This window comes from Cajanus cajan, chromosome 4 (genome assembly GCF_000230855.2).
Source record: "Cajanus cajan strain Asha chromosome 4, NIPB_CcT2T_4, whole genome shotgun sequence".
NCBI lineage: Eukaryota > Viridiplantae > Streptophyta > Magnoliopsida > Fabales > Fabaceae > Cajanus > Cajanus cajan.
The window spans coordinates 71,414,398-71,438,106 of NC_138520.1; the positions used below are offsets into that span (position 1 = coordinate 71,414,398).

The 23,709-nt window shown below is 32.9% G+C and overlaps 2 protein-coding genes across 2 annotated transcripts; both read right to left on the reverse strand.

The window, feature by feature from the left end:
- LOC109802557 (putative serine/threonine-protein kinase At1g01540) lies at positions 1–3,674 on the reverse strand. Its single transcript, XM_020363960.3, has 7 exons — positions 2,702–3,674; positions 1,543–1,647; positions 1,318–1,440; positions 1,057–1,227; positions 785–914; positions 487–696; positions 1–364 (listed from the first exon to the last, which is right to left on the reverse strand). The coding sequence occupies exons 1-7, from the start codon at positions 3,322–3,324 to the stop codon at positions 209–211; spliced, it is 1,518 nt and encodes a 505-aa protein (XP_020219549.1). The 5' UTR covers positions 3,325–3,674; the 3' UTR covers positions 1–208.
- Positions 3,675–15,211: 11,537 nt separating this feature from the next.
- On the reverse strand, positions 15,212–23,042 carry ATSTE24 (Peptidase family M48 family protein). The gene is made up of 14 exons (XM_020364008.3): positions 22,884–23,042; positions 21,543–21,690; positions 21,314–21,398; positions 21,136–21,231; positions 20,742–20,807; positions 20,474–20,572; positions 20,160–20,273; positions 19,514–19,624; positions 18,482–18,544; positions 17,739–17,831; positions 16,726–16,839; positions 16,275–16,346; positions 16,020–16,085; positions 15,212–15,673 (listed from the first exon to the last, which is right to left on the reverse strand). Exons 1-14 carry the CDS (start codon positions 22,912–22,914, stop codon positions 15,557–15,559), a joined length of 1,275 nt encoding a protein of 424 aa, XP_020219597.1. The 5' UTR covers positions 22,915–23,042; the 3' UTR covers positions 15,212–15,556.
- Positions 23,043–23,709: the final 667 nt, after the last annotated feature.

Consider the following 23,709-nt stretch of genomic DNA (forward strand, 5'->3'; position numbering starts at 1 on the left):
TAGTCATAAATATTTTTATTTTTATAATAACGAATCAGAGTATACACTTGAATATGAATCCCAAATTGGGGTTGGCTACAACAGTGGAAGACTATATAATAAATAAAAGAAAAAAGGATACTGCTTTCATTTTTTTAAATTAAGCTAGACATACTAAGAATTGGCAAACTAATAGAGACCAAAAAATAATTTAATTATCAGCCTGTTATCATCTCCATCTAGTGGGCTGATGATGATTTCTACTACTAGCATCTTCACTTTGATCAATGACACCTCCATCCGTTCTCTTATCTAACTTGGAGTCCTTATGCTCAAGTTGATAATCTCGATGAGAACGGGAAGACTCTCCCTCAGTTCTGTGTTCCTACAGATAGGAAATTAAAAGAGGTTTAACTGAGTATCAGATTACAGCAATGTTGAATGATATTGGTTGCTTTTAGTTGAATCAAGTATGATGTAAAGTTTATGAAGGTAAAAAGAATATACATTGTGGAATAGCAGGTCGTCTGCCTCAAGCATGTGGATCACATGTCCCATTTTTGGCCTCTTTGTTGCATCGGGATCGACACACCTTAGAGCGATCAACAGTGCACGTTTTAGAGCCTTTGAAGATGGCATCTCAGGAAGCTTAGGATCAACTACTTCCTCGGATTTTCGATTCCCAACCATAGTCTTCAACCAATCTATTAAATTGACCTGTAATTGTTCCAACAAGCATAGTTAGCCCAAAAAAGATAAGGAACTATCTGTTAACTGTTGTCTCTTATTGGTGATGGCCTCTAACCTCTCCTTGTGGTCTACTATAATCAACAGGACTTCTTCCGGTAATTATCTCCATAATAAGTATCCCAAAGCTATAGATATCACTCTTCTCAGTAAGCATTCCAGTGCAGGCATATTCTGGTGCAACATAACTGCAGAAAGAAAAGTGAGAGAATCACTATCTTTTGACCTTCGAAAATTTGTGACTAATAACACATTGCAATTGTACAGGAACTGAAACTAACTATAATTTGGTCAGAAAGATAGGAAAATGCTTGGTTTAGTCATACTAACCCAAATGTCCCCATCACTCGAGTTGTGACATAACTATTCTCAGAACACAAAAGCTTAGCAAGCCCAAAATCAGAAACCTTGGAGTTCCATTGGCGATCAAGGAGAATGTTGCTTGATTTAACATCTCGGTGGACAACTTTCGGTTCAAGACCCTCATGAAGATAGGCCAATCTGAAAAGATAAACAAAATGCACAGTGATCAAAACATTCTTACATCATCATGGATGCCAACGTACGCAGATTAATAACAAAATATGGTACCCTCTTGCAGTTCCCAATATAACATTCATGCGTATATTCCATGTCAAAGGGCTTACAGCTCCAACATCCCCATGCAGCCATTGTTCTAGATTGCCATTGTCTACGTATTCATACACAAGCATTCTGTGAAAGAAAATCATACTTCAAATCAACATTTCAACAAACCAAACAAAATTGGTAGCATCAATTATTTTATTTTTAACTTTTAAGAGAAGTTATCAACACCTGTAGGCTCCCTCAACACAGTAACCAAGCAACCTAACCAGATTTTTGTGTCGCACTCGACCAATTGCTTCAACCTCTACCTTAAATTCTTTCTCAGCTTGGCCCCTGAAAAGAAGTTAAACATGAAGTACTTATTTCTAAGAGAAAGAGACAGGAAAATCAAAAGATATAAATAAGAGTGAAAAATTTCAGATAAATGAAATATTATCAATTCAGTAGTAGAAGAACAAGGAGATTAAAAGAAAAATGATTCTTTTCTTCACACGAGTGACTCACTTAAAGGACAACCTCCAACAATACCAGATATGGATGACACAAAAAAAAAGCTAAAAAGTAGAAACACTAGTTAAAGTAAAAGAAGCAAACGCTGGCCTACAACCAAAAGCTTACATCACAGCCCAGGATAAATATGGTTGGTTGCCACCAGGACAATCATTGAAGAGAATAACGAACAACATGTCTAAATCATTTCAATTATAATAGAGGCAATTGAATATTTATAAATAGTATTTCCAGCGAAAATTATATTAAACTTGTTTGCAACCAAATAGGACAAGACAAGAAACAAATCATTTGCTTTTGTCCTTCCCCAGATTCACAATATCAACGGGCAATACAAGGTTAAAAAACCATAAACGAAAATTTCATCATCTGTGAGCCAAATTAAGAAAAGCCGGTCTATACAAGGTTGAAATTACATGTCACCTGAACGAAAATAACATTTGAACACACATGACACAACATCAAGAGCAGAGAAGGATACAAACTCCCCAGGAAATTCATTTTTCTTGAGATTTCTAAAGACCATTCCAAAATCCAAACAAAGCATCAAACTTGCAACAAAGACTAAATAAGATGGAATGCAAGCAGAGCTCACTTGTCAGAATAACTAATACATACAGTCATACACTTGCAGAGTAAAAGCCTTTTACACTGTCATCCAATCATACAATATCATGTACAATAACTACCTTACAAGTTATGCAATGATGGTTGCTAATTAATTCACAGTGTCACATAATCACAACCTAACATTCAACATGTATGATAAGTCTGTTAATTTTTCCAATAAGTACCTTATATGACATACTTATCATGATTTTTAATTAGTTGAAAGTAAAAAGATTTTCATAGAAATGAAACCAAGTAAAAGACATACTTGTTATTCAAGAGGTTCTTGACAGCAATTTTGGTACCATCAGTGAGGACCCCATGATACACAATGCCATAGCCACCTTCACCAACAACATTTTCAGGACACAACCCTCCAGTGGCATCCTCAAGCTCCCTCAGAGTGTACCACCTCCCCCACCCAAGATGCGAAACCTCGGGCCCAGACCCAGGCCCAAGCCCAAGCCCAAGCCCACCAACACTCCCACTTCCAAACGACGACGTCGTTTCATACCCACTCCCCACCGTTCCCTTGCTCTCTTCACTCGAAACCCTATCACACTGCACCACCACCCGGTGCTCCGCCTTCCCCATCTCCACGTGGATCTCCGGCACCTTCGCCGGCGCCGGCGGTCGGAGCATGTGCGCGCCAGGAAGGTGCACGATCGTGTGGATTTCCTTCGACGCGTCGAGGGCTCCGGCGACCTTGTACCCGCCGGAGCTCCGGCGGCGGCGGCTCCGGCGGGAGACGAGGCAGAGCGAGATGAGGAAGAGAGTGAAGACGATGAAAACGCCGATGAGAATTCCGATCACGACCCAGAGACGGAGACCGAAGATCCAAGTGCGTTTGGAGAGTTGCGTGTTCATGAAAGCCCCGTCGAAGATTGACATTGTTGCGGAGCGTAGAGGTTAACGGGTCGCCGGAAAAGTAAGAAAGGAGTGAACTTTCCGGCACAAGGCAAGGTTCTAGAAAGTGGGTCGCATTTGTTTCGCCGGGAAAGTAAGAAAAGATTGGATCTTTCCGGCGGCGGGAATGCAGTGAAGAGAGAAAAGATGAAAGTTTTGAAAGAAACTGAAGAATAAAGAGCAAAGAAAATGTGGGGTTGTAAGAGAGAATGGGATCAATAGAGAAAGTGTTCGAGAAAGAGAGAGAAAGAAAAGAAAAGTTTGAGTGGTGAAGCCAGCAAAGAGTGTTGAGGAAAGTTTTCTTGTGGGTTCTGTATGTCGTTTTTTTTGTTTTGTTTCTGATACAATAATACTTTATAACAGATAAGAGGAACGTTATATTCTCTTTCTATTTCTTTTAAATAACTTTTAATAGTGTCCAAATATTTAAATAAGAGAAGTGCTGTAGTATTTAATATTTTGTCTATTTAATAATTAATCAACTTGACAAAGAAAATATTATAGTAACATTTGGAATTACATTCTTGTTATTGAATACTATAGGTACATTACTTAGAGAACTGTTTTGTTTGACCTATTTGTATATAGGTTAAGTACATTTATCAAGGATGATAAAGTTTTTAAAATTAGTTTGGTGGAAGTTGAAATACTATACATAATGTTTTATATTCATATTTTAATATTCTCATTATAATAAAAATTTTACTTATTTATATTTTAAGTTATTAACTAACTTGTATATATGACTACTCGAGTTAGTCTAGTGATTGGGTAAGAAGGGGTTAAAGTAATTAGAACTAGAAGTATAAAGACCTAAGTTCAATTCTCATTGCGACCATTTTTATAATATTTTCTATCTTTATCAAAAAAAAAAATTGTATGTACAAATAAATTTCATTATAAATATTTATAGAAGAAAATAAATAAAGCATTAAAAAAATTGAGTTTTTAAAATTAAAACTAATTTATAGCTTAATATTATTAAAAAAAACTCTTTTGTCTAACTTTCTAAAAATTAAGACGCACATGATGATTTTTTAACTTGAAAAAAAAGATTCTTAATTTCATTTTCATAATTTTTTTATAAATACAATTTGATAAGTTTTCTTTAAAAGGGACCAATATAATAAATGTACCAACGTTTTAAAGATTTTTTTTTATAACCTCAACTATTTACGAATCAAATTATTAATTTTTATAATAACTGTATTATTAATTATATGAAAGACGAGTTTTTATTAATTGATGCCTTGACAGCGTACATTTTCATATTGATGATGCATATTAAAACTATTAGCTAAAATAAGCTAGTTTTGTACTAGTTGATTTACCCACTTGGAGATATTAATTATTGAATATTTAATATATTTCATTTTTTTTTTCATAAAAAACTTTAATTGTAAGAATAATAATAAATATTGTTATATTTTGTTTTCTTTTATTTTGTTAACTATTTTAATTTATGCAATGCATAAATTAATTATTTATTATATAATTAAAATTTATAATAGTGTAAAAATTACATAGTGTTAGAACAAATATTTGCTTTAGTTAGATTATAATCATGTTAATATTAACACTATCTATGAATATTTTTGTGCAACAATCTTCTTTTTTCTCTAATAAATTGAAAGTCGGTAAGTAGAGAATTGTATCACATGCCTTGGTATGGAGTATTTGAAAAGTGAAAAATGTCTGTATATTTAATGGTTGAACACTTAAGAAAGTAAAACTTTTAGAAAATTTTCTTTTTAATGCGTAATCTTGATTGTATGAATTATTTAACAATTTTTTGTACTCTTTCGAGGATGATACAAGTCTATGAACTTATATTAGTACGCGAATTTGATTGCCTATTGGAACACTGTTTTTTTTTTAATTTTTTATAAAAGTGATTTATAATAATTACAGATGATGATCATAATAAAATGATTCATGGACGATGAAAATATAGGTGGCACATGAAATTGATAGAGAAATAGGAATAGTTAATATGATTTTTTTTCCTTGGTGTGTACATGTATACAAGTGATTACTAGCTATTAAATGAATATAACATTTAATATGAACTAACCACATGGAAACATGATTATATTTTAGACTTATCCTTTTTTGTATTTGTTTAGGTATCATTGGTGCCTTCATTAATGAAAGTTATTTTTTTTTTGCTAATAAAGAAAACTAATTACATATACAAATAAATATCATGTTTAAATATATAATTATATTTAAAATTTATATAAATAAATATTTTAAAACATGTAAATTATATTTTAAATTCATGATAAATAATTTATATTGCAATACAAAATTATTTTTGTTTATTGATAATTTATTTTAAAATGTCAAAATTGAATTTATAAATAATTATGATAAATAAAAATAAAATTAGATAAAATGTAAAAAAATTTCCTAAAAATTATCTTGTGAAAGAAAATTCTCTAAAAGTACGTTCGTGTAAAATAGTTATATCACTTCTTTGGCATCATTCATATATAGAAATGGATATTATTTTTTTTATAACACTTGTTTGGCATCATCCATATAATCAATCATTCATCGTGTAAACATGTTGCCAAGGGGAAGAAGGCTCCTACAAAATGACAAAGTGAGAAAAAAATTATAAAAAAAAAAAAAAGAAAAAATAAAAAGCGTACCTGAAAATGAAAGAAACAGTAAACAGAAGATTAACGTTCGAATTGTTGAATTCCGGCTCCGGCACTGTGCCGCATGGCTCAATGATGTATCGAAATCAACGTAATTGTATTGACTTGTTATTATTTGAAAAAACTAAATTGAAAAATACACTTATTTTAGCCTTTTCTTTTTTCTTTTTTATTTTGTAAGTAAGAATTAAAATCACGATAAAAAAAATGTAAAACTTAAAAATTTTGTATATTCTATTTCAACAGTGGTATTGTGAATTTTTCACTAAAATAGAAATTTTTAAAAAAATTTACCAAAAAAACGCTTGTACCAATTTATTTACCCAAGTAGCACATTTCACTGTTCACGTTCGGAGAACCGAATTCTGAGCTGTTAAATTTTTTTTTTTTTTGAGTTTTGGATCTGAGCATGGTGTAAAACTGGATCCCGAACGGCTCGTTCTTCTTTTAGAACGGGTTGTTCTCCTTGCAGAACGACCCGTTCTCTTTTTAGAACGGGTCGTTCCGGATGCAAAAATACACACATGACGAATGGATCAAAACGGACCGTTCTGCTTGGATGTTCCAGTTTCAAAATTAACAGACTACGCGTGCAAGCAAAATGGCCCGTTATGCTTGGAGAACGGGCCGTTCCAGTTGCAACATTAACACACAACCTGAACTGTAAACAGAAAAGAAAAAAAAAATTAAACACTACTCAGAATTCGGTTCTCCGGTAACCAAATTCTGAGAGAAAAAAAATTGAAGTTCAAAATTCAGTTCCCGAAAAATCGAATTCTGAATATAAACAGTAAAAAGTGCTACTTCGGTAAATAAATTGAAACAGGTGCTGTTTTGGTAAAAAAAATTATTTCAGTAAAAAATTCTTGTATTGTATGCAACTATGCATCATTTCATTAGTAGTTTACAACATACCTGTTTTCGTTTTTTATATCGTTAATGCAAATGTCTGTCACAAGAAAAAAAATGGACATTTATAATTCATTGACCAAAAACAGAAAGAAAGAAAATTGGACATCTTAGCGGGGTAGGTTGATAGGATAGGACATTGTACCATAATTAACTGGTGCATATTTCAGCTATCTTATGTAACACAAAAATCTTGTAATGATCCTTTGTTTGAAATGACGCTTTACCTATCATAAGACCATGTCCAAATGTGTGAGTGAGATTTATTCATGATATTTGTTTCTTGAAATGCCTCATAAATAAAGTGATATAACTATCAAATGTCGATTTAATTAGTTTTCATCTTTTTAATATGTAGCAATTAAATTCGATATTAAAGAGTTTATAATAACTCTTACACACATGTAAATAAGTTAAATTAGAGCCTCTTGATTGGAGGCTTGTTTATATATTTATATTAAATAATTAGAATGAGAATTGTGTCACTTATATATTCAACTTGAACAAAATTGTATTTAGAAAAAAAATATTTGGCCTTTACAAAATAAATAAATAAAGAACTACAAACAAAACCTAGATGTGATAAAAATAAAATTGTTTTGTTGACTTGAAATATTTGATATTTATATTATTTTTATAGAAAATAAGATATGTGTTGGTACCGGAAAATGAATTCGGAGGTACTCGAAATACAGAGGTGCTCAAAAATCCTAGGTGATTGGAAAATAGCAAAGAAGTTTCTGAAGAAGGCATACGAAGCCTGAATAGAATCAAGAGATATACAAAGACACTTTTCGTGAAACTATCGAAATCATTGAACTAGGAAGGACACGAAGACACTTTTCGTGAAACTCTCGAAATCATTGAACTAGGAAGGACGCTGCTCAGGAGAAAGGCTCACAGCCTTGCAACCTCTCAAAGTACAAGAAAAATCAGGAAACACTCGAGTAGTATATTTTTCGTTGGTTACTCGAAATCCCAAGAATCCGGACATACACGAACACACTTCGCAACCTCTCGGAATGAAGAACTTAAAGGAGACACGATTTAAGAGCGGTTGAAGTAAATCATGGGATAAGTGTCAAAGGTTGCAGAACGGTTTGGGAAAGTTAATGAGCAGTTCCAAGAGTTATCCAAAGACGTGCCCGGGAATAAGCCACGAGGTCGAGGTGGAAGTTTAGAACGGTTATGCACTTCCGGGGCACGTAAGAAACAATTACCTTTCCCAAATCTTTGTCTATAAATTAAACGAGCCATGCTCGTAGCAGGGGGTCGAAAATCTAATTCCCACAATACCTCACATGCACTCCGCAGCCTGTGCATAAGGCATATTGTGCGTACGAGACAGCTTTGGGTACGATTTCTCGACCACCTTTCTTTTTCCTTTTTTAGGAGTAGCATAGCATAGCGTAACATAGCATAATTTAGTCTAGTGTAGTGTAGTCATTCTAAACACGTTTCGTTATCCTTACGAATTGTAATTCTGTTACCATTTAATGAAAACTCTATTTCTTACTTGTACGATTTTATTTTTTCACTGAAAGTCTTCAATTCTGTCATGTCACGAACACGCATAAATTGAAACGTGAAATCGTGCTAGTTCGAATAAAAAGGATCCATAAAACGAAATCCACCGTAAACAAATTGGCACGCCCAGTGGGACTCGTTTGGTGAACTTCATTGAACTAATTGAACTAGTTTTGTGTGTGCTTCTATTTTTATGAGACTTAGAAGTGGGACAACTATGTCTACATCCAGCAGAAGAGATGCGCTTAATGAAGAACAGGGTAATGGAGAAAATCGGAATACAAATCAAGAAAATGTGCCAAATGAAGCCAGAGGGGCAATGTCTCCACCTCCTGTAAATATTCCGAACTCCGCAGGATTTCTGAATGCGTCGCAAGAAATGGTGAACGCTACCCGCGAACATCCATGGGGAATGCCTCCGAATTGGAGAAGTACCTAGCCCATAAGCGTAGAAATGCCAATACCATATTCTGGGCACAATCCTCAAATGCAAATATCATCATATGGGTATAATGCAGTCCCAAATGGGATGAGCTTTATCATGCACGATCCTCACCAGCATGTTGGCACAAGCCAAGAAGGGTCATTGGTTCGACAAAGTAATTATATACCCACGGGTATAAGCAATGAAACCATGATAGCCCTTCGACAACAAATGGATCATAGTAACCACGATATGGTAAATTTGTTGTCTACACAAATGCACAACATACTCACACCCCTATACGAGCTGATGAGCAAAATAGGAGATAAAATTAATGATAATCGACTCTCGAGAGATACGAGTGTAAATCTGAACGGCCTCGAAAATCCAACCATCAATGAGATGAATATTCGAGAAATTAGAAATCGTATCAATCTCAATCAAGGGGGACCTCTGAGAAATGTCGAGGAAAATTTGGATCATATAGTCGAGAAGGTACTGAATAAGCACGGATTTGAAACGGGGCGAAATGAGCACCCTTACTTTGTATCTGCCTTTCCTGACTATATTACCCAATCTGAGCTACCCAGGGGGATGAAAGTCCCGAAATTCTCAAAATTCGCAGGAGAGTTAGGTGAATCCACCGTAGAACACATAGCCAGATATCTAGTCGAGTGTGGAGACCTAGTGGGTGATGAATATTTGAAAATGAAATATTTTCCAAGTTCACTAACCAAACATGCTTTTACGTGGTTTACGACTTTGCCATCTAATTCGATTATTACTTGGGCACAATTGGAAAGGAGTTTCCACGAAAACTTTTTTCGAGAGGAAATCAAGGTGAGCATAGTTGATTTGATGAATATGAAGAGGCAACATCATGAGACATTGGACGAATATTTGAATAGATTTAGGAAACTAAAGTCTCGATGTTACACGAATATTCCTGAGCATGAGTTGGTAAAAATTGCCGCCACTGGGTTAGATTTTTCGATTCGAAAGAAACTTATAAATGAACAATTGAGAGATATGGCTCAACTAGCAGAGAAAGTGAGACGAATTGAACAAATTCGAGCAGAGAAAGAAAGGTTGAGAAAATTGACAAGTTTGTTCGAAGAGAAAAAGTAGCATATTTAGACAATATGGACGTTAACGATGATAATTTCGAATCTCTAAATGAAGAAATGGAAGTGAACTTAGCCGAATTGTAACCTGGGCCAACCTATCAATGCCAATTATTAAAACCTGGGGAAAATGATATAGAGGCCGAATCAAATAGAAAATATAGTTTCGATATAACAAAAGTCGATAGAATATTCGATATTTCCCTAAAAGATAAGCAAATCATACTTCCAGAAAATCATAAAATTCCTCCTTTTGAACAAAAAAAAATTGTATCACAACACAACATGTATGGTCATTGGACTAACAATTGTGTACGTTTCAGGGATATGGTCGAGAAAGCGATTACTGATGGTCGCTTGGCTTTCGAGGAGAAGAAAATGAAAATTGATACTGATCCATTCGTTGCACAAGTAGGATATGTGGAACCTCTCCCTATGGGGATCAATGTAATGTGCGTGAAATCGATATGGTTGACCTGGTTGCGAACGAAGAGGAAGTTGTCGAACTTATTACGGATGAAAAACTAGAAGAGCTCTTAGATGAGTTCGCGAAAGAGTAGGAACCTATGTATCTGAAAGAGAGGGACAGTTTGCTCGATTTTCTTTCGAGGAAGAAAGATGATGATCGGGAAGGTATGCTTTATCCGAGATGTAGCGTTGTGTTTGATAGATCAGCAGCTAAGGCTTTCGAGGAGTCTGAAATTATGAAAAATTATAAAAGTTGAGAAGGCTCGAAGAAAATCGAAAGTCAACAAAACATACCTCAGGACGTTCAGGAGAAGTTGATTCACGAATTTCGATAACATCCCGAGAAAATGGAGCAGCAGGTACGAAAAGGAGAAATTCAGAATTAAAAGATGTCAGGGGCATTTAATTCTCGCGAAGAGTACAATGCTCTAGGGTCTTATCAGAGAAAGAGAGTTGAGGCGTTGAAAAACATTCTTTCTCAGTTACTTCGAAACAAATGTTTTCCAGGGGGGCATTTGTTGGTACCGGAAAATGAATTCGGAGGCACTCGAAATACAGAGGTGCTCAAAAATCCTAGGTGATCGGAAAATGGCAAAGAAGTTTTTGAAGAAGGCATACGAAGCCTGAATAGAATCAAGAGATATACGAAGACACTTTTCGTGAAACTCTCGAAATCATTGAACTAGGAAGGACACGAAGACACTTTTCGTGAAACTCTCGAAATCATTGAACTAGGAAGGACGCTGCTCAGGAGAAAGGCTCACAGCCTCGCAACCTCTCAAAGTACAAGAAAAATCAGGAAACACTCGAGTAGTATATTTTTCGTTGGTTACTCGAAATCCCAAGAATCCGGACATACACGAACACACTTCGCAACCTCTCGGAATGAAGAACTTAAAGGAGACACGATTTAAGAGCGGTTGAAGTAAATCATGGGATAAGTGTCAAAGGCTGCAGAACGGTTTGGGGAAGTTAATGAGCAGTTCCAAGAGTTATCCAAAGACGTGCCCGGGAATAAGCCACGAGGTCGAGGTGGAAGTTTAGAACGATTATGCACTTCCGGGGCACGTCAGAAACAGTTACCTTTCCCAAATCTTTGTCTATAAATTAAACGAGCCATGCTCGTAGCAGGGGGTCGAAAATCTAATTCCCACAATACCTCACATGCACTTCGCAGCCTGTGCATAAGGCATACTGTGCGTACGAGACAGCTTTGGATACAATTTCTCGACCACCTTTCTTTTTCCTTTTTTAGGAGTAGCATAGCATAGCGTAGCATAGCATAATCTAGTCTAGTGTAGTGTAGTCATTCTAAACACGTTTCGTTATCCTTACGAATTGTAATTCTGTTACCATTTAATGAAAACTCTATTTCTTACTTGTACGATTTTATTTTTTCACTGAAAGTCTTCAATTCTGTCATGTCACGAACACGCATAAATTGAAACGTGAAATCGTGCTAGTTCGAATAAAAAGATCCATAAAACGAAATCCACCGTAAACAATATGCATAGTCTATATAATTTCTATCAAATAAAATTTAATCATTTAATCATGTCAAATTATTTTAGATTAAAAAAATTATTCAATCTCTCCTATCTATCAATCACTCTCCTTCACTACATTTTTCTATCTCAAAACATCAATCCCACTCTCCTTCATTATATTCCTCTATCTCAAAACATCAATCCCCCTCTTTTTTCATGATATTTCTCTTCTTTTATCTCAAAATTCCAATTCTATGTGGTCAATTAAATTAGTTATTGAAAAAATCATTAGATGTTTCATATCAAATTACCAATAACATAATTATAAATAATAATAAAAACTCCAATCCTATCTTTCTTTCTTTTCTTTTTTTTCAAATTCCTTAGCCTCACTGCCTTGTCTCAAAACCCAAACCCCTCTTCCCATGCACACACACATCTTTATTTGATCCACCATACTTACTCATCTCAAAACTCAAACTCAATCACCTTTCACAAGATAGATTAGTATTACTTGAACTAATGACATGATTATATATCATCTAAATTTTTAATTCAATGAAAAGGTATTAAGCAAAATTACAAAAATGACAAAAAAAAAATCATTTTAACTCACACAGGTGTACGTGTATAAAAGAGAAACATAAATTATAAGCTTCCTCCCATTATTCCCTATGTAATTACTGGAAAACGTGGAAAATTTGTCAGATCAGGAAAAAGGATAATCAGAGTATGACTTTGCCAATAAGAAAAATACTTTTTGGGTTTTCTTTTCGGCTAAGAATGCATGATTCAATGAAGAAAATAAAAGATTTTGCATATGAAAACAACTTGTCATTATTATTATACAGGGTGGAAAAAAGAAGCACACAATGATTGTAAAATACTTGTCCTCCTACCACCACAAAATATAAAGCAGCCAAGAATCTTTAGAATCTTAAAATATTTTAGTCTAGTGTGTCCTGACAAAGCTACAAAAATGTACTTAAAAAAAAGAAGCACTTAGTTAGGCAGCACAGTTTCGAAAAGCCGTTTTGTTTGTAGTCTTGTCTTGAAGAATGTGGTTTCTGAGTCTTGTTTACTCTATCTATGTCATTGCTTCCACTTATTTCTAAATTATGACTTTGTTTGATTTGTTGGATGGAAAGCAAGGTTTTGAGCCGTTGAACTTTTAACTGTTGCAACTATATGTATATATTATTCATGTAATTGACTTGAGTGCCTCACTAAAGTGTGATGCATTGGATTGGTGGAAAGGTAGAGGGGGTAGGAAGAACATAAATGGGGTAGGTCTTTTGGGTTGTGTTTGTGGAACATTGAAACTCAAAGTACATGGTAGAACTTATGGAATTAAAGGGGAAGTAGATAGGAGGTTGAGTTCTTATGGATTAGGAAAAGAAAAAGGACATCGACTTCTTTACTTATGGACCACACCACAGGTTTACAATTGTGCAGTTTTTCAAAGGGAATAATTTCCATTTGAAAATAAATACTCTGACAACTATACTTTAGATTTGTTTGTAATTGAAAAAAAAAAATACTCTGACAATTATATTTTAGATTTGCTTGTTTTAGAGTGAGGGATGTTTAAATTCTTATATTTTAAGTACAATCTTTTATTTAGTTCAATAGCGTTTTTATATTTAACAAGATTTTTTAGATTTTTTAAAATATTTTATCTAATTTAATTTTTATTTATCATAATTATTTATTAATTAAATTTTAATATCTTTTTAAAACAATTTATCAATAAATAAATAAAATATTGTGCTACAATATAAATTATTTATCAAAAATTTTAAATATAATTTATATATTCAAATATAATATTTATATGTATATATATATATATATATAATTTATTATAAATTTTTTAAATATAAGAAAATTTAGACTGTACATGCACAAATTAAAATACTAGTTATAATTAATTCTAGAAGTTATTGAATATGTATTGTAGTTTCTGCTGTTAATTTTCTAGTTATATCATCTGAATACTTGACTTAATCACATTTTTAGTCCTCATATTTTAGTATATGTATAATTTTTTTAATTATTCATGTTTAGTTTTTGTGATTTTCTTATCATTTCAAAATAAGTCTTTCAACCCCAAAATTTCATTTAATAATTATAAAAAATGTATCAGAAGTGAAATGTATAATTGGTTTTACTTTATTTCATGAAAAAATTCATGCGTTTTTCATTAAATTTACGTCATAAAATACATTTTTCCTTCGCATAGTATTGCATCAGAAAGTACGTCTAATGTTTATTTTATATTTCGTTTCATTTCAATATACTTGACATTGAAATTTTTATACACAAATAAGGAAGACTGGCAGATTTAACCTCACGTCATGTCTCAATTTGACCTTAAATAAGCGTACATTATCAACCTCTCCAACTTTCAAATACATGCCTATAAATTTAGGGAGTTGTTTGTCCATGTCCATGAATAATTCATGTCCCCGATTTTTTTGTCAAGAATTTTGACGTGGCAACATAAATTGTTTGAAGAAGAAAGAGTTATTTCCTCGAGTAACTGTTCTTTACCAAATTTTAAGCAGATTTTATTGAATATATTTAAGAACGTTTCGAAAATAATAATAATGAAAATTAATTTTATATAATATTTATGTATTTATTATTATTTTATTTTATTTTTAATATCTACTTATTGTTTATTTTTTCTCGTAAATGATTAGAAATAATATCCTTTTTAATAAAAATTTAAATTTAATTCATACATAATTAGAAAAAAAATTCTAAAAGTTAAAATTTTTAAAAAATTTTACCATTAGAATAAATTTGTATTTGAATTACTTAATACTAACATGACACACTAGAGATCATTTTTTTCATTTTTAACAACTCAGATGAGTTGCTTCCATTGGAGATGCTCGTAGACTTCCTTTTATAAAAAAAAATCATGTTTAAGTTGTTAGTAATTATGACCACTGAAAATTAGTTTCCGGAGTAGTATACAAATGCTTGAAATTACTTTTCAACACTACGTATAATTTGTTAAAATATAACTGCGAAAACTATTTTCTGAAACAAATATTAGAAAGGAGCTTTTGAAATAATATTTAACATGTTACACATAGATCCACAAATTACTTTCCGAGATTGATACAAGTTGTTCTGAAATTACAAAAAAAAGGTATTTAGGTAAATTTATACCATACATATAATATAGGGAAATAGGTAGGTGTACTTAGTTAAAAATTGCGGAATAAAAATAGCAAAATAGGTAATTTAAACATCTTTTAAGAAAAGAGAAGGTATTTTTTACTCTATAAAGGAAACCAAACACAAGTGCTGCCCTAAGGAAATGTAGTATGAAAGAAAAATGATCCACAAAAACAAAAGAACCAAAAGTACACAGGCACTAGGGTTATGAAGTTTTCCTTTGTCCCTATTCCCTTCACCCTTGTAATCTTATCTAAAGCCATTTGGTGTCAACTTTGCATCCAGGACCAAGGCATGATCACTGAAACCTAAGCTACATACATGCCACCTTTGAGATATTACAAAAGCTATTGCAGCATTCAATCATTGCAAGTTACATACAACCAAATTTTGCTGCTCTTCATCTGTAAGTGGCTGCCTTTAGTCTTCTTTCTTATCCGGTTCGTCCAGCGCAGCCAATCTCTCAACAAGAGGAGGATGAGAATAGTGATAAGCAGAGTACCAAGGATCTGTATTCATAGCTGACAGATTCTCCTCCTGAAAATGCAAGCATAAGGATTTTACTTCCCATTACCATTCACCAGGAACGAAAACTATTTAAATAGCACATAATAACATTAGGAAGAATGAACAATGAAAATTGACAATACAGCAGCAAAGCAACCAAGAATCAGTCACCATTGTGCTTTTTAATGTGTCTAAACTGTTTATTTTAAAAATAAGCAGTTTTTTGCTTTTATTAGGATGCAAATTCTATCTGCTGCTTTTAAAAGCAATTTTTTAAGAAGCGCTTTCATTATAATTGTTTTTTTTTTCTTAAACAAACCGCCCTTTATCAAACCAGGAAAACAATCATATGCAAGCATTGATAATAAAATGTCACCTGTAGTTTCACAAGACCAGACCGTAGTTCAGAGGCGTATCCAAGCTTCTTAGCAAAGGCATCAGCCTGCATAAATACACAACCAAAATCAAAAGGAGAAATAGCACACACACATGGAAGATCAAGTCTATGCTTGGTCATGGTTGGAGTTATAAAAGGGTAGGTGAAAATGGAAATGTATTTGGACAAAGTAACTTGTAAACAAAATACATTGACAAGAAAAGAGGGATGAAAAGAGAAGAAAAAGCAAGTAACCTGAAATTCAAATGATCTGCTCACAAGGTTCAGACCAAAGCTGACCAATTGCTGTAGGGGGATTACAGTATGCTGCAATTAAATACAGGTGAAAGGATGTCAAGTGCTACGGAAATAAAATCAGCCAAGGTTATATAAAAAGAATAATGGCACAGAGGCTCAAACTTGGGACCTCCTGCAAAATACTTAAATACCACTCCTAGTGGCTTCATGAAACTATTCTTCCTTTTAGCATTAACTATATCGAATGCTTAAACATTATATATATCATGTTAATTGAATATAGACCATGCAGGTAGCAGGTTATCTTAAAAGAAACAAATATAATCAGATTGTTAGCATAAAAGTTGATTGTATATCTCACTCATGCTGCAGCAAGATGTATATCAAAATTGAAATCAAGCAAAAAAAATTCTTTTATAGATGGAAAGACCATAATTTTGAAATAAACCTGAAATAAGATGAGCCCAATGAGGACTGGCTGTGTATCAAACCCAAAACTTCGAAATAGATCAGTTGAATTTCGCACCAGAGTATATCCTCCAAATTGCAGAAGTGTAAGAACCTACAACAATATATTAAAGCATAATCTGATAGTCAAATGTTGCAATGCCTTTTCATTTAAATATTGAACTCTATTTGACATGATGAAAAACTCGACTAATGCAATATGTTTGATAGACAGAACACAAAGGGGTAATTTCCGCTCCCCTCTTACACTTCCATCCTCTCTGTTTGAAAAATGAGTACTCCCATCCCCGAGAGATTAACATGTGCCAAATTTCAATATATTTTAATGAGAATGAGACTGTCATGACATTTTTTTCCTCTGTATGACACTCAGCATCATCAGCAGTTAATTTTGAAGTTCCAAACTAATAATGGGGAGTTCAAAACATCAGGTCGCCTTTAAAAATCCTAAAATCAATAATAAGAAGCTCAAAATTAGCTATAATTAACACTGCAAGTTGAATAAAGAAAAATATCCCCAAGAGGCTCATTCATAACTGCTCACTAGAATTAAGAGGCTCATTGTCATTAAATTGAAATGAAGCGTAGCATGTTTCATCTCTCAAGGGAGAGAAGTGTAAATTTTAAAATGAGGGGGGAGGAGAGTATAATTAAAACATCTAACATATGAGGGAGCATAATTTAAGCATCTCTTTGAGGAGGAAAGTCTACTTTATGATATTTTAAGATAATCCAATTGAAGCATGCCTTTGATTTTATAAAGGTACTCTACAAAAGATAAGGATTTCATTGAATTTACAAATTCATAGCAGAATATTTCATTGCCATATACATTGTTTATAGTTACATCATCAAATGCAAGTCTTAAGTTCTTGGCGACATATGGTTGATGGATTCACAAAGTGAACCCACACAAACATTCTATTATAATGAGTAATGAATACAAAGATAATCAAGTATTCACTTTAAGCTCAGAAATGCTATTACACAAACCTGCATAGCAACAAACGTGTACACAGTATGGTTGAGCTTCCAGTGTCCCAACTCATGGGCAATAACAGCAACAATTTCCTCATCATTTTTGCACTGTATAACATCATTTGATAACGTAAAGATCCACCCATAACTAAACCGCAATTCTCAAATTGAGTATTTGATAAGGACACTTTGACACTCACCATAAACTACTCATATATCATAATGCCACTAAAAGCTGAAAGTAAACTCAATTTATGATAGTTTATTTTTGTCCTAAAATCAAAATATTGCAAAGGAGCAGTCATTGTATAATTTGAATGCAATAAATATCAATCATTAGTCATTTATCGCCAATAGTTTAAAGAGAAGCAATACTTATACAGAAAACATAGGCAAGCCAGCCATTATATTAGATATTCATTAATTCAGGGCAATAAACTTCTAGTTAATAATGGAGAGAAAAAAACTCAGATACCTAAATCAGTTTGAATATAAGTTTGAGTACAAACTAAACCTAGCTAGCCTTCAAAATAGGAATTTTACAATGTCGCTATTACATCATTAAATAGAGCAGGTAGAGGGAATATAAATCTAACATTGGCAAAGACTTGCTCAAGAATTTTTTTTAATAAGAATCAGCTTGAGAACAAGTAGAAACCAAAAAAGTAAGAAATTTATACAAATAAATCTCTTCTAAGACAGAAGCTGTATATTAACCTGAAAGACAAAATAACTATCTATAGTTAATAATTCCTAACCTGTTGAATTAATGTGTCATAAAGCACAATTCTCTTGTTCTTGAAGAATCCATACATATATGCCTGCAATATATATATTTAGATAAATTACTTCAAGCAAATTTACAAAATGAACAAAAAAAAATAACATATGAAAGACTACTTTCTACAATTTCTTTTTTAATGACATAAGAAATTTCCAATAAAGAAAAGCTGCGCACATTAGAAAGAGAGGCGCAAATCCAACTAAATATTATAAAACACAAAAATAAATAGCAGCCCTATTAAGCCATCATCAATGATTTTTTTTTTTCTTTTCAGGAAAATATACCCTAAGCAGTTCAAAAGTGAAAAGCCACAAGCCAGGTAAACCACATCATAACAGAGAACAGCAACCTGCTGTACACAGTGCTCTGTATTCTGTAACCTATTCCATGCTATTCAGCTTTGATCAACCAACTGCCCCTTTTAAATTTGAGTTGCTAGGAAAGGAGCAGTCTTCAAAATAAAGCCATACTAAATTAGGTATTAACAAAAATGAACAGAAACATATGAAGGTACCAAGCCTTCATAAGTATTGGCACAAGATTCAGAAAAACCAATAACATGCAAGCCATTATTCAAGACCTTTTATCAATACAGGCAACAAAAAAAAGTTTATCATGATGATTACAGTTTATTATATATTAGCCAACTAGATAAATCAGTGACTGTGATCACACATGACTGCTAAAGCATTATAATCATCCCAAGGGATTAAAAAAAAACAGATAAGAAGACAGACACGTTTTTAACATCTATTCTAGGCCAAGAAAAGAAAAGAAACAAAAACAGAAGAAAATTCTTAAGGTTTATCATTACATAAAATATCACATTGTCACAGTGATTGACAAAACAATGAAGTTGAATCCTCAACATGCATGCAGACAAAAATAAGAGTTGCTAGATCTCAAAGGATGGAGAGCAATGAAAAATGTAAAATAAATTTGATCTATTTGAGATTAAGTAAATATGCATCATAGCAAAGCCATGTTGTATTTCAATATTCCTTACATTACTGTGACTTGATCTTGTGGATCCATCGACAACAAACAGTTTCCTTAATGGAAAGTTGAGGGAGGAAGCAAGTTTCTCGATTTTCTCCCTGAGTTGACCATCTGAAAGCTAGTTACCAGAATATCATATGAGCACAAAGATAAAGAATTAAAATGCAACTCAAAAAAAGGAAAAATTACACTGATGTCCCTTTCAATTTGCACCAATTACAATTACACCCAACTCCATCAATTAGTTAATTGTGATTACAGATTTAACCCTGCAGTTATTGGTCTGTTAAAAGCATTAATGGCACAAAACAAACACTTGAATTTTAGTTATTTTCTGGTATTTTTCAAAATTAAAAGCACAAAGCAAAAGACTATCATGCCCTTCCTCTCAGATGCTTGTGCAAAACCAAAACGGCCTTATCAACATCAAAGCCAATCTCTAAATGCTCTTCCCCTCACCATCACTGCCAGCACCCACCTCCACCAACTTGACATTCCCAAAACCTCCTTTTTCCAGCCCCATACCCAACCTAAGAGTCCAAGTATAACTAGTGCTAACCTTAGAAGAGTTCAATGTAATTATCCCAAATTTAAAATAAATAAGATGAATATATATATTTACACTAAAATATAGCAAGTATAGAAATTCTTACTGGAGTGAACTTGTTGAAGAGTGGAGCTATTAGTACAGGATAAATAGTCATCATCAGAATAGAAAGACCAAACGTAAATGCCCAAAGATAGATGGCCAAGTATGGACCTCCTTTCTGTAAAAATTCAAATGAACATTAAAATAGAAAATACGGACTCCATCCATCCATCATGACAAACAAAATGAAAGTAAGAACATATAACATAAGGTAGTAAATATCAATGAAAAATAAATCTAAATCAAGAACAGATAGAAAATCCAAATATCAAGCTAAGTTTTTAAGTTATGGTTATCTTAAATAGCAGAAGATTTTACCTGTACTATTACAATGATTGCGGCCACAATAGGTGGACCAATTATTACAGACAGGAAAATTCCTTTAATCATGTCCCTAAAGAATAACCATGGTGTTTGCTGCACAATAGATGATAAAAATGTAAGTATACAAACATATATGAATTTTGCAACAGAAAAATTTATATCAATATTAGAAAAAATGAGATGTCAACTCAAACTCAAGCTGTGGACTAAAAATGTGGATGAAAAATAGATAGATGATAGAATTTGAAGGAAGAACATGAACCTTATTAAAACCATGACGGGCCTCAATCACAAAAGTTGAGTACAGAGAAAAGGGCAAATCAGTTATCTGCACAAAGGGTAGAAGTGCCCAATAGATTTTATTAAAATGTAGATGATAATGATAATAATACAAATGCACAGTTATCCAAAGCACCAAAAAGCTAGCATATGTTGATCTTCCAAAACCCAAAATATAATAATGAAAACATTATTCCAAAAAGTAACACTTCAGAACAGGATATCAAAAGGAGAAAGAATTATAAATATCAAAGCAACCAAGTTGATCCCGGTGAAGTTGAATATGGAGTAAAACTGGTACTAGTGGTCTCAATTATGAATAAATAAGCTCTAAAACCACTCTATTTTCCAGCAATAATAAAATGTCAAAAACACACCTGTGACCAAATCATCAAACCAGCTAGAAAAGCAAGGGTGTGCAGTATTTCATTCTCTGCATTTAGACCGGCAATTGTCACAAAATCTCCTGATTTCTGCAATCAATAGATATCAAATAGCAATTTTACAATGGCAAAGAAAGCTTCATACTGCATAAACACCACGCTAAATTCTCACCTTCCAAAACCAGGGCAATACCCCAAAGTACAAAATTGTAGAATCTGTCACTATTGTCACAAACTCATGAACAAAATGGAAGTGGCTGAACAAAGTACCCAAAAAAAAAAAAATCATGCGTAAGTAAGAATGCTAATAAGACACAATAATAGAAATACAAAATTATGGAAATATTGCCAAAAGCAACCTTATCCAATGAAAAAGGTTCACATGCATAAAAAAAACAAACCTTTTATCAAGACTATAGGATCTAGATTTCTCAAATTTCTCTTGGCTGATAACTCCTTCTAAAGTCTTTGGAAGAGTAGGAAGTTTGAGGGCCACATGTTGCCGCACATCCAAGTAAGTTTCAAATATGTACATTAATATCATAAACCCTGAAATTAGATCAGAAGAAAACATGGAATAGTTAAATCCTAGTTTTTATTTTCAAATTTTCAAGGGCTAAGCAGTGGAATACAACCAGATCAGTTCATGAAAAATAATATTGAAAAGTCAAAATTGGTCAAACCAATTGAGAAAACAAAAATAAAATCCCAGGGAATGGTGGTGTAAGTGAAGGGACTAGACCAATTGGTTGTAGGGTCTAGTGAATCACAGCAACAGGTAGTATTAAGATGCATCAAGATTTGGGTTTCAGATTTGAGCAGCTACTCATTGTAATATACATTTTATCGGTTTAACTTTTGTTAAGCATAAATTTGCTATTATATAGATCAAACCACATTCAGTTTCATGTCAGTGTTTTTCTCCCTGATTTAATCTGTGCACTTAGTTACAACAGTTTACTATTTCAATAACATAAAAAAAGTTTCCACAAGAAAAGAGCTGCATAACGTCATGAAGCACTGCCAAACATGTTCCTACATCCATCCAGCCAGCTATGTTTTAATAAACATCCCAGTGAAGAATCAATGCAAGAACAAGCAACTATTGAACCTAGCTTAAATGCCCTAAGACACACTGTATAGGTATATAAACAATCATGTTTTTTTAATTCTATAGTTTGTTTCCAGTTATCTGCTCTACATACAACCAAATAGCTGTAGTTAAAATGCAAAGTGCGATTTCCAACCAGTGAAACCTTAGATGCTGCAACCGCATCAGGACACAACACATCCATGACCACTGTCAATTCATTCTTGGGTTTTTTCTTCCCAAGTTATTACAACTCACTCTATTAACATTATTCTTATCTTCCCTGCTCTGGTGTTCAGCAACCAAAGGGATTTTATTTATAAAAAAAAAACTACATAAAAAAAAGGAACACAAATGCAAGTTGTTCAATGGCAATGCTAGAGCGAGAGAAAGAGAGGGGGCTCAAAATCCTCAAATGAATAACCACGTCCCTTTCAATTGCATCGCGAGAATCCAATAAAAGGGTCAAATTTCACGATGAACCCAGAAACTAGCTAAGTAATGAGAAACCCAGATTACTAGGAAATGAAAATAAGAAAAAGAAAGAGACTTTCTTTACAATTAGATGACCCAATAGCTGAAAGAAATGATTTTGAGGAGAGAGAGAGGGAAAAATGCAATAGGGGCAATAGAGAGAGAAGAAAGAGCTCACCGACAACAGCTTCCATGTAGGGAAACGCCATGGCGGACACAGACGCTGATGTGAAGAACAAGAAACGAAAGGAAGAGTGAGAAATCAGAAAGAGAAAGAGATCAGTGGGTTTTATATATAGGTGCTTCGAATGGAAACCCCCTAGGTCCCAATGTTTGGGACGCAACTCAAAATTTGGTACTTAGTGTGTGTTTGGTGTTGCGTTTTAAGAATTGATTTATCAAAATCAATTTTTTAAACGTAGAAGCTATTTTTATTAGTTTCAGACAAAATTGATTTTCACACTTAAAATTGTGTAAAGAAGAAAAAATCAAACATCTATTCAAAGAGAGGAATCACGTTTTTTCATCCAAATACGTGCGTTAGCGTCCTCTGACGTAAATCCAAACACGCCGTTAATCTTATTACATTTTTTATCCAACAGCTCACGGTTCTCTTTATACTTACTTATATAATTGATTAATTTCTTGTTGAACTAGTTTAATCAATTGATACTTCTTGTTCTGATTTTACATTTGCGATGATAATTAAACTCTTTTTTCAAGCATGAGAATACAAATGTCAAACAACTTATGCTAATAAAATTTTTTATTTTATATCTTATTTTAATTAATATTGTAGTGTTTTAATTTTTTTAAAAAAAATTATATGATTAATTTAATCAAAAATGAAAAAAAAGTGAAACACGTCTTACTATTTTGGGTTTTTTAACTATTGGAAAATTTCATTAAAAAATAATTTAAATATAATAATAGTATAAAATCATAAATTATCATGAACAATAAATTTATTAATTTTTATAATTATTTTAGAAAAACATAAATAA

Coding starts and splice junctions, on each gene's coding strand:
- LOC109802557 (XM_020363960.3), bottom strand. CDS start 3,324: ATGTCAATCTTCGACGGGGCTTTCATGAACACGCAACTCTCCAAACGC. Junction 915..1,056: donor CGAGTGATGGGGACATTTGG/GTTAGTATGACT, acceptor TTCTTTCTGCAG/TTATGTTGCACCAGAATATG. Junction 697..784: donor ATAGTAGACCACAAGGAGAG/GTTAGAGGCCAT, acceptor GAACAATTACAG/GTCAATTTAATAGATTGGTT.
- ATSTE24 (XM_020364008.3), bottom strand. CDS start 22,914: ATGGCGTTTCCCTACATGGAAGCTGTTGTCG. Junction 21,399..21,542: donor TCCTATAGTCTTGATAAAAG/GTTTGTTTTTTT, acceptor TACTTTGTTCAG/CCACTTCCATTTTGTTCATG. Junction 19,625..20,159: donor TCTTCAACAAGTTCACTCCA/GTAAGAATTTCT, acceptor TCTGGTAACTAG/CTTTCAGATGGTCAACTCAG.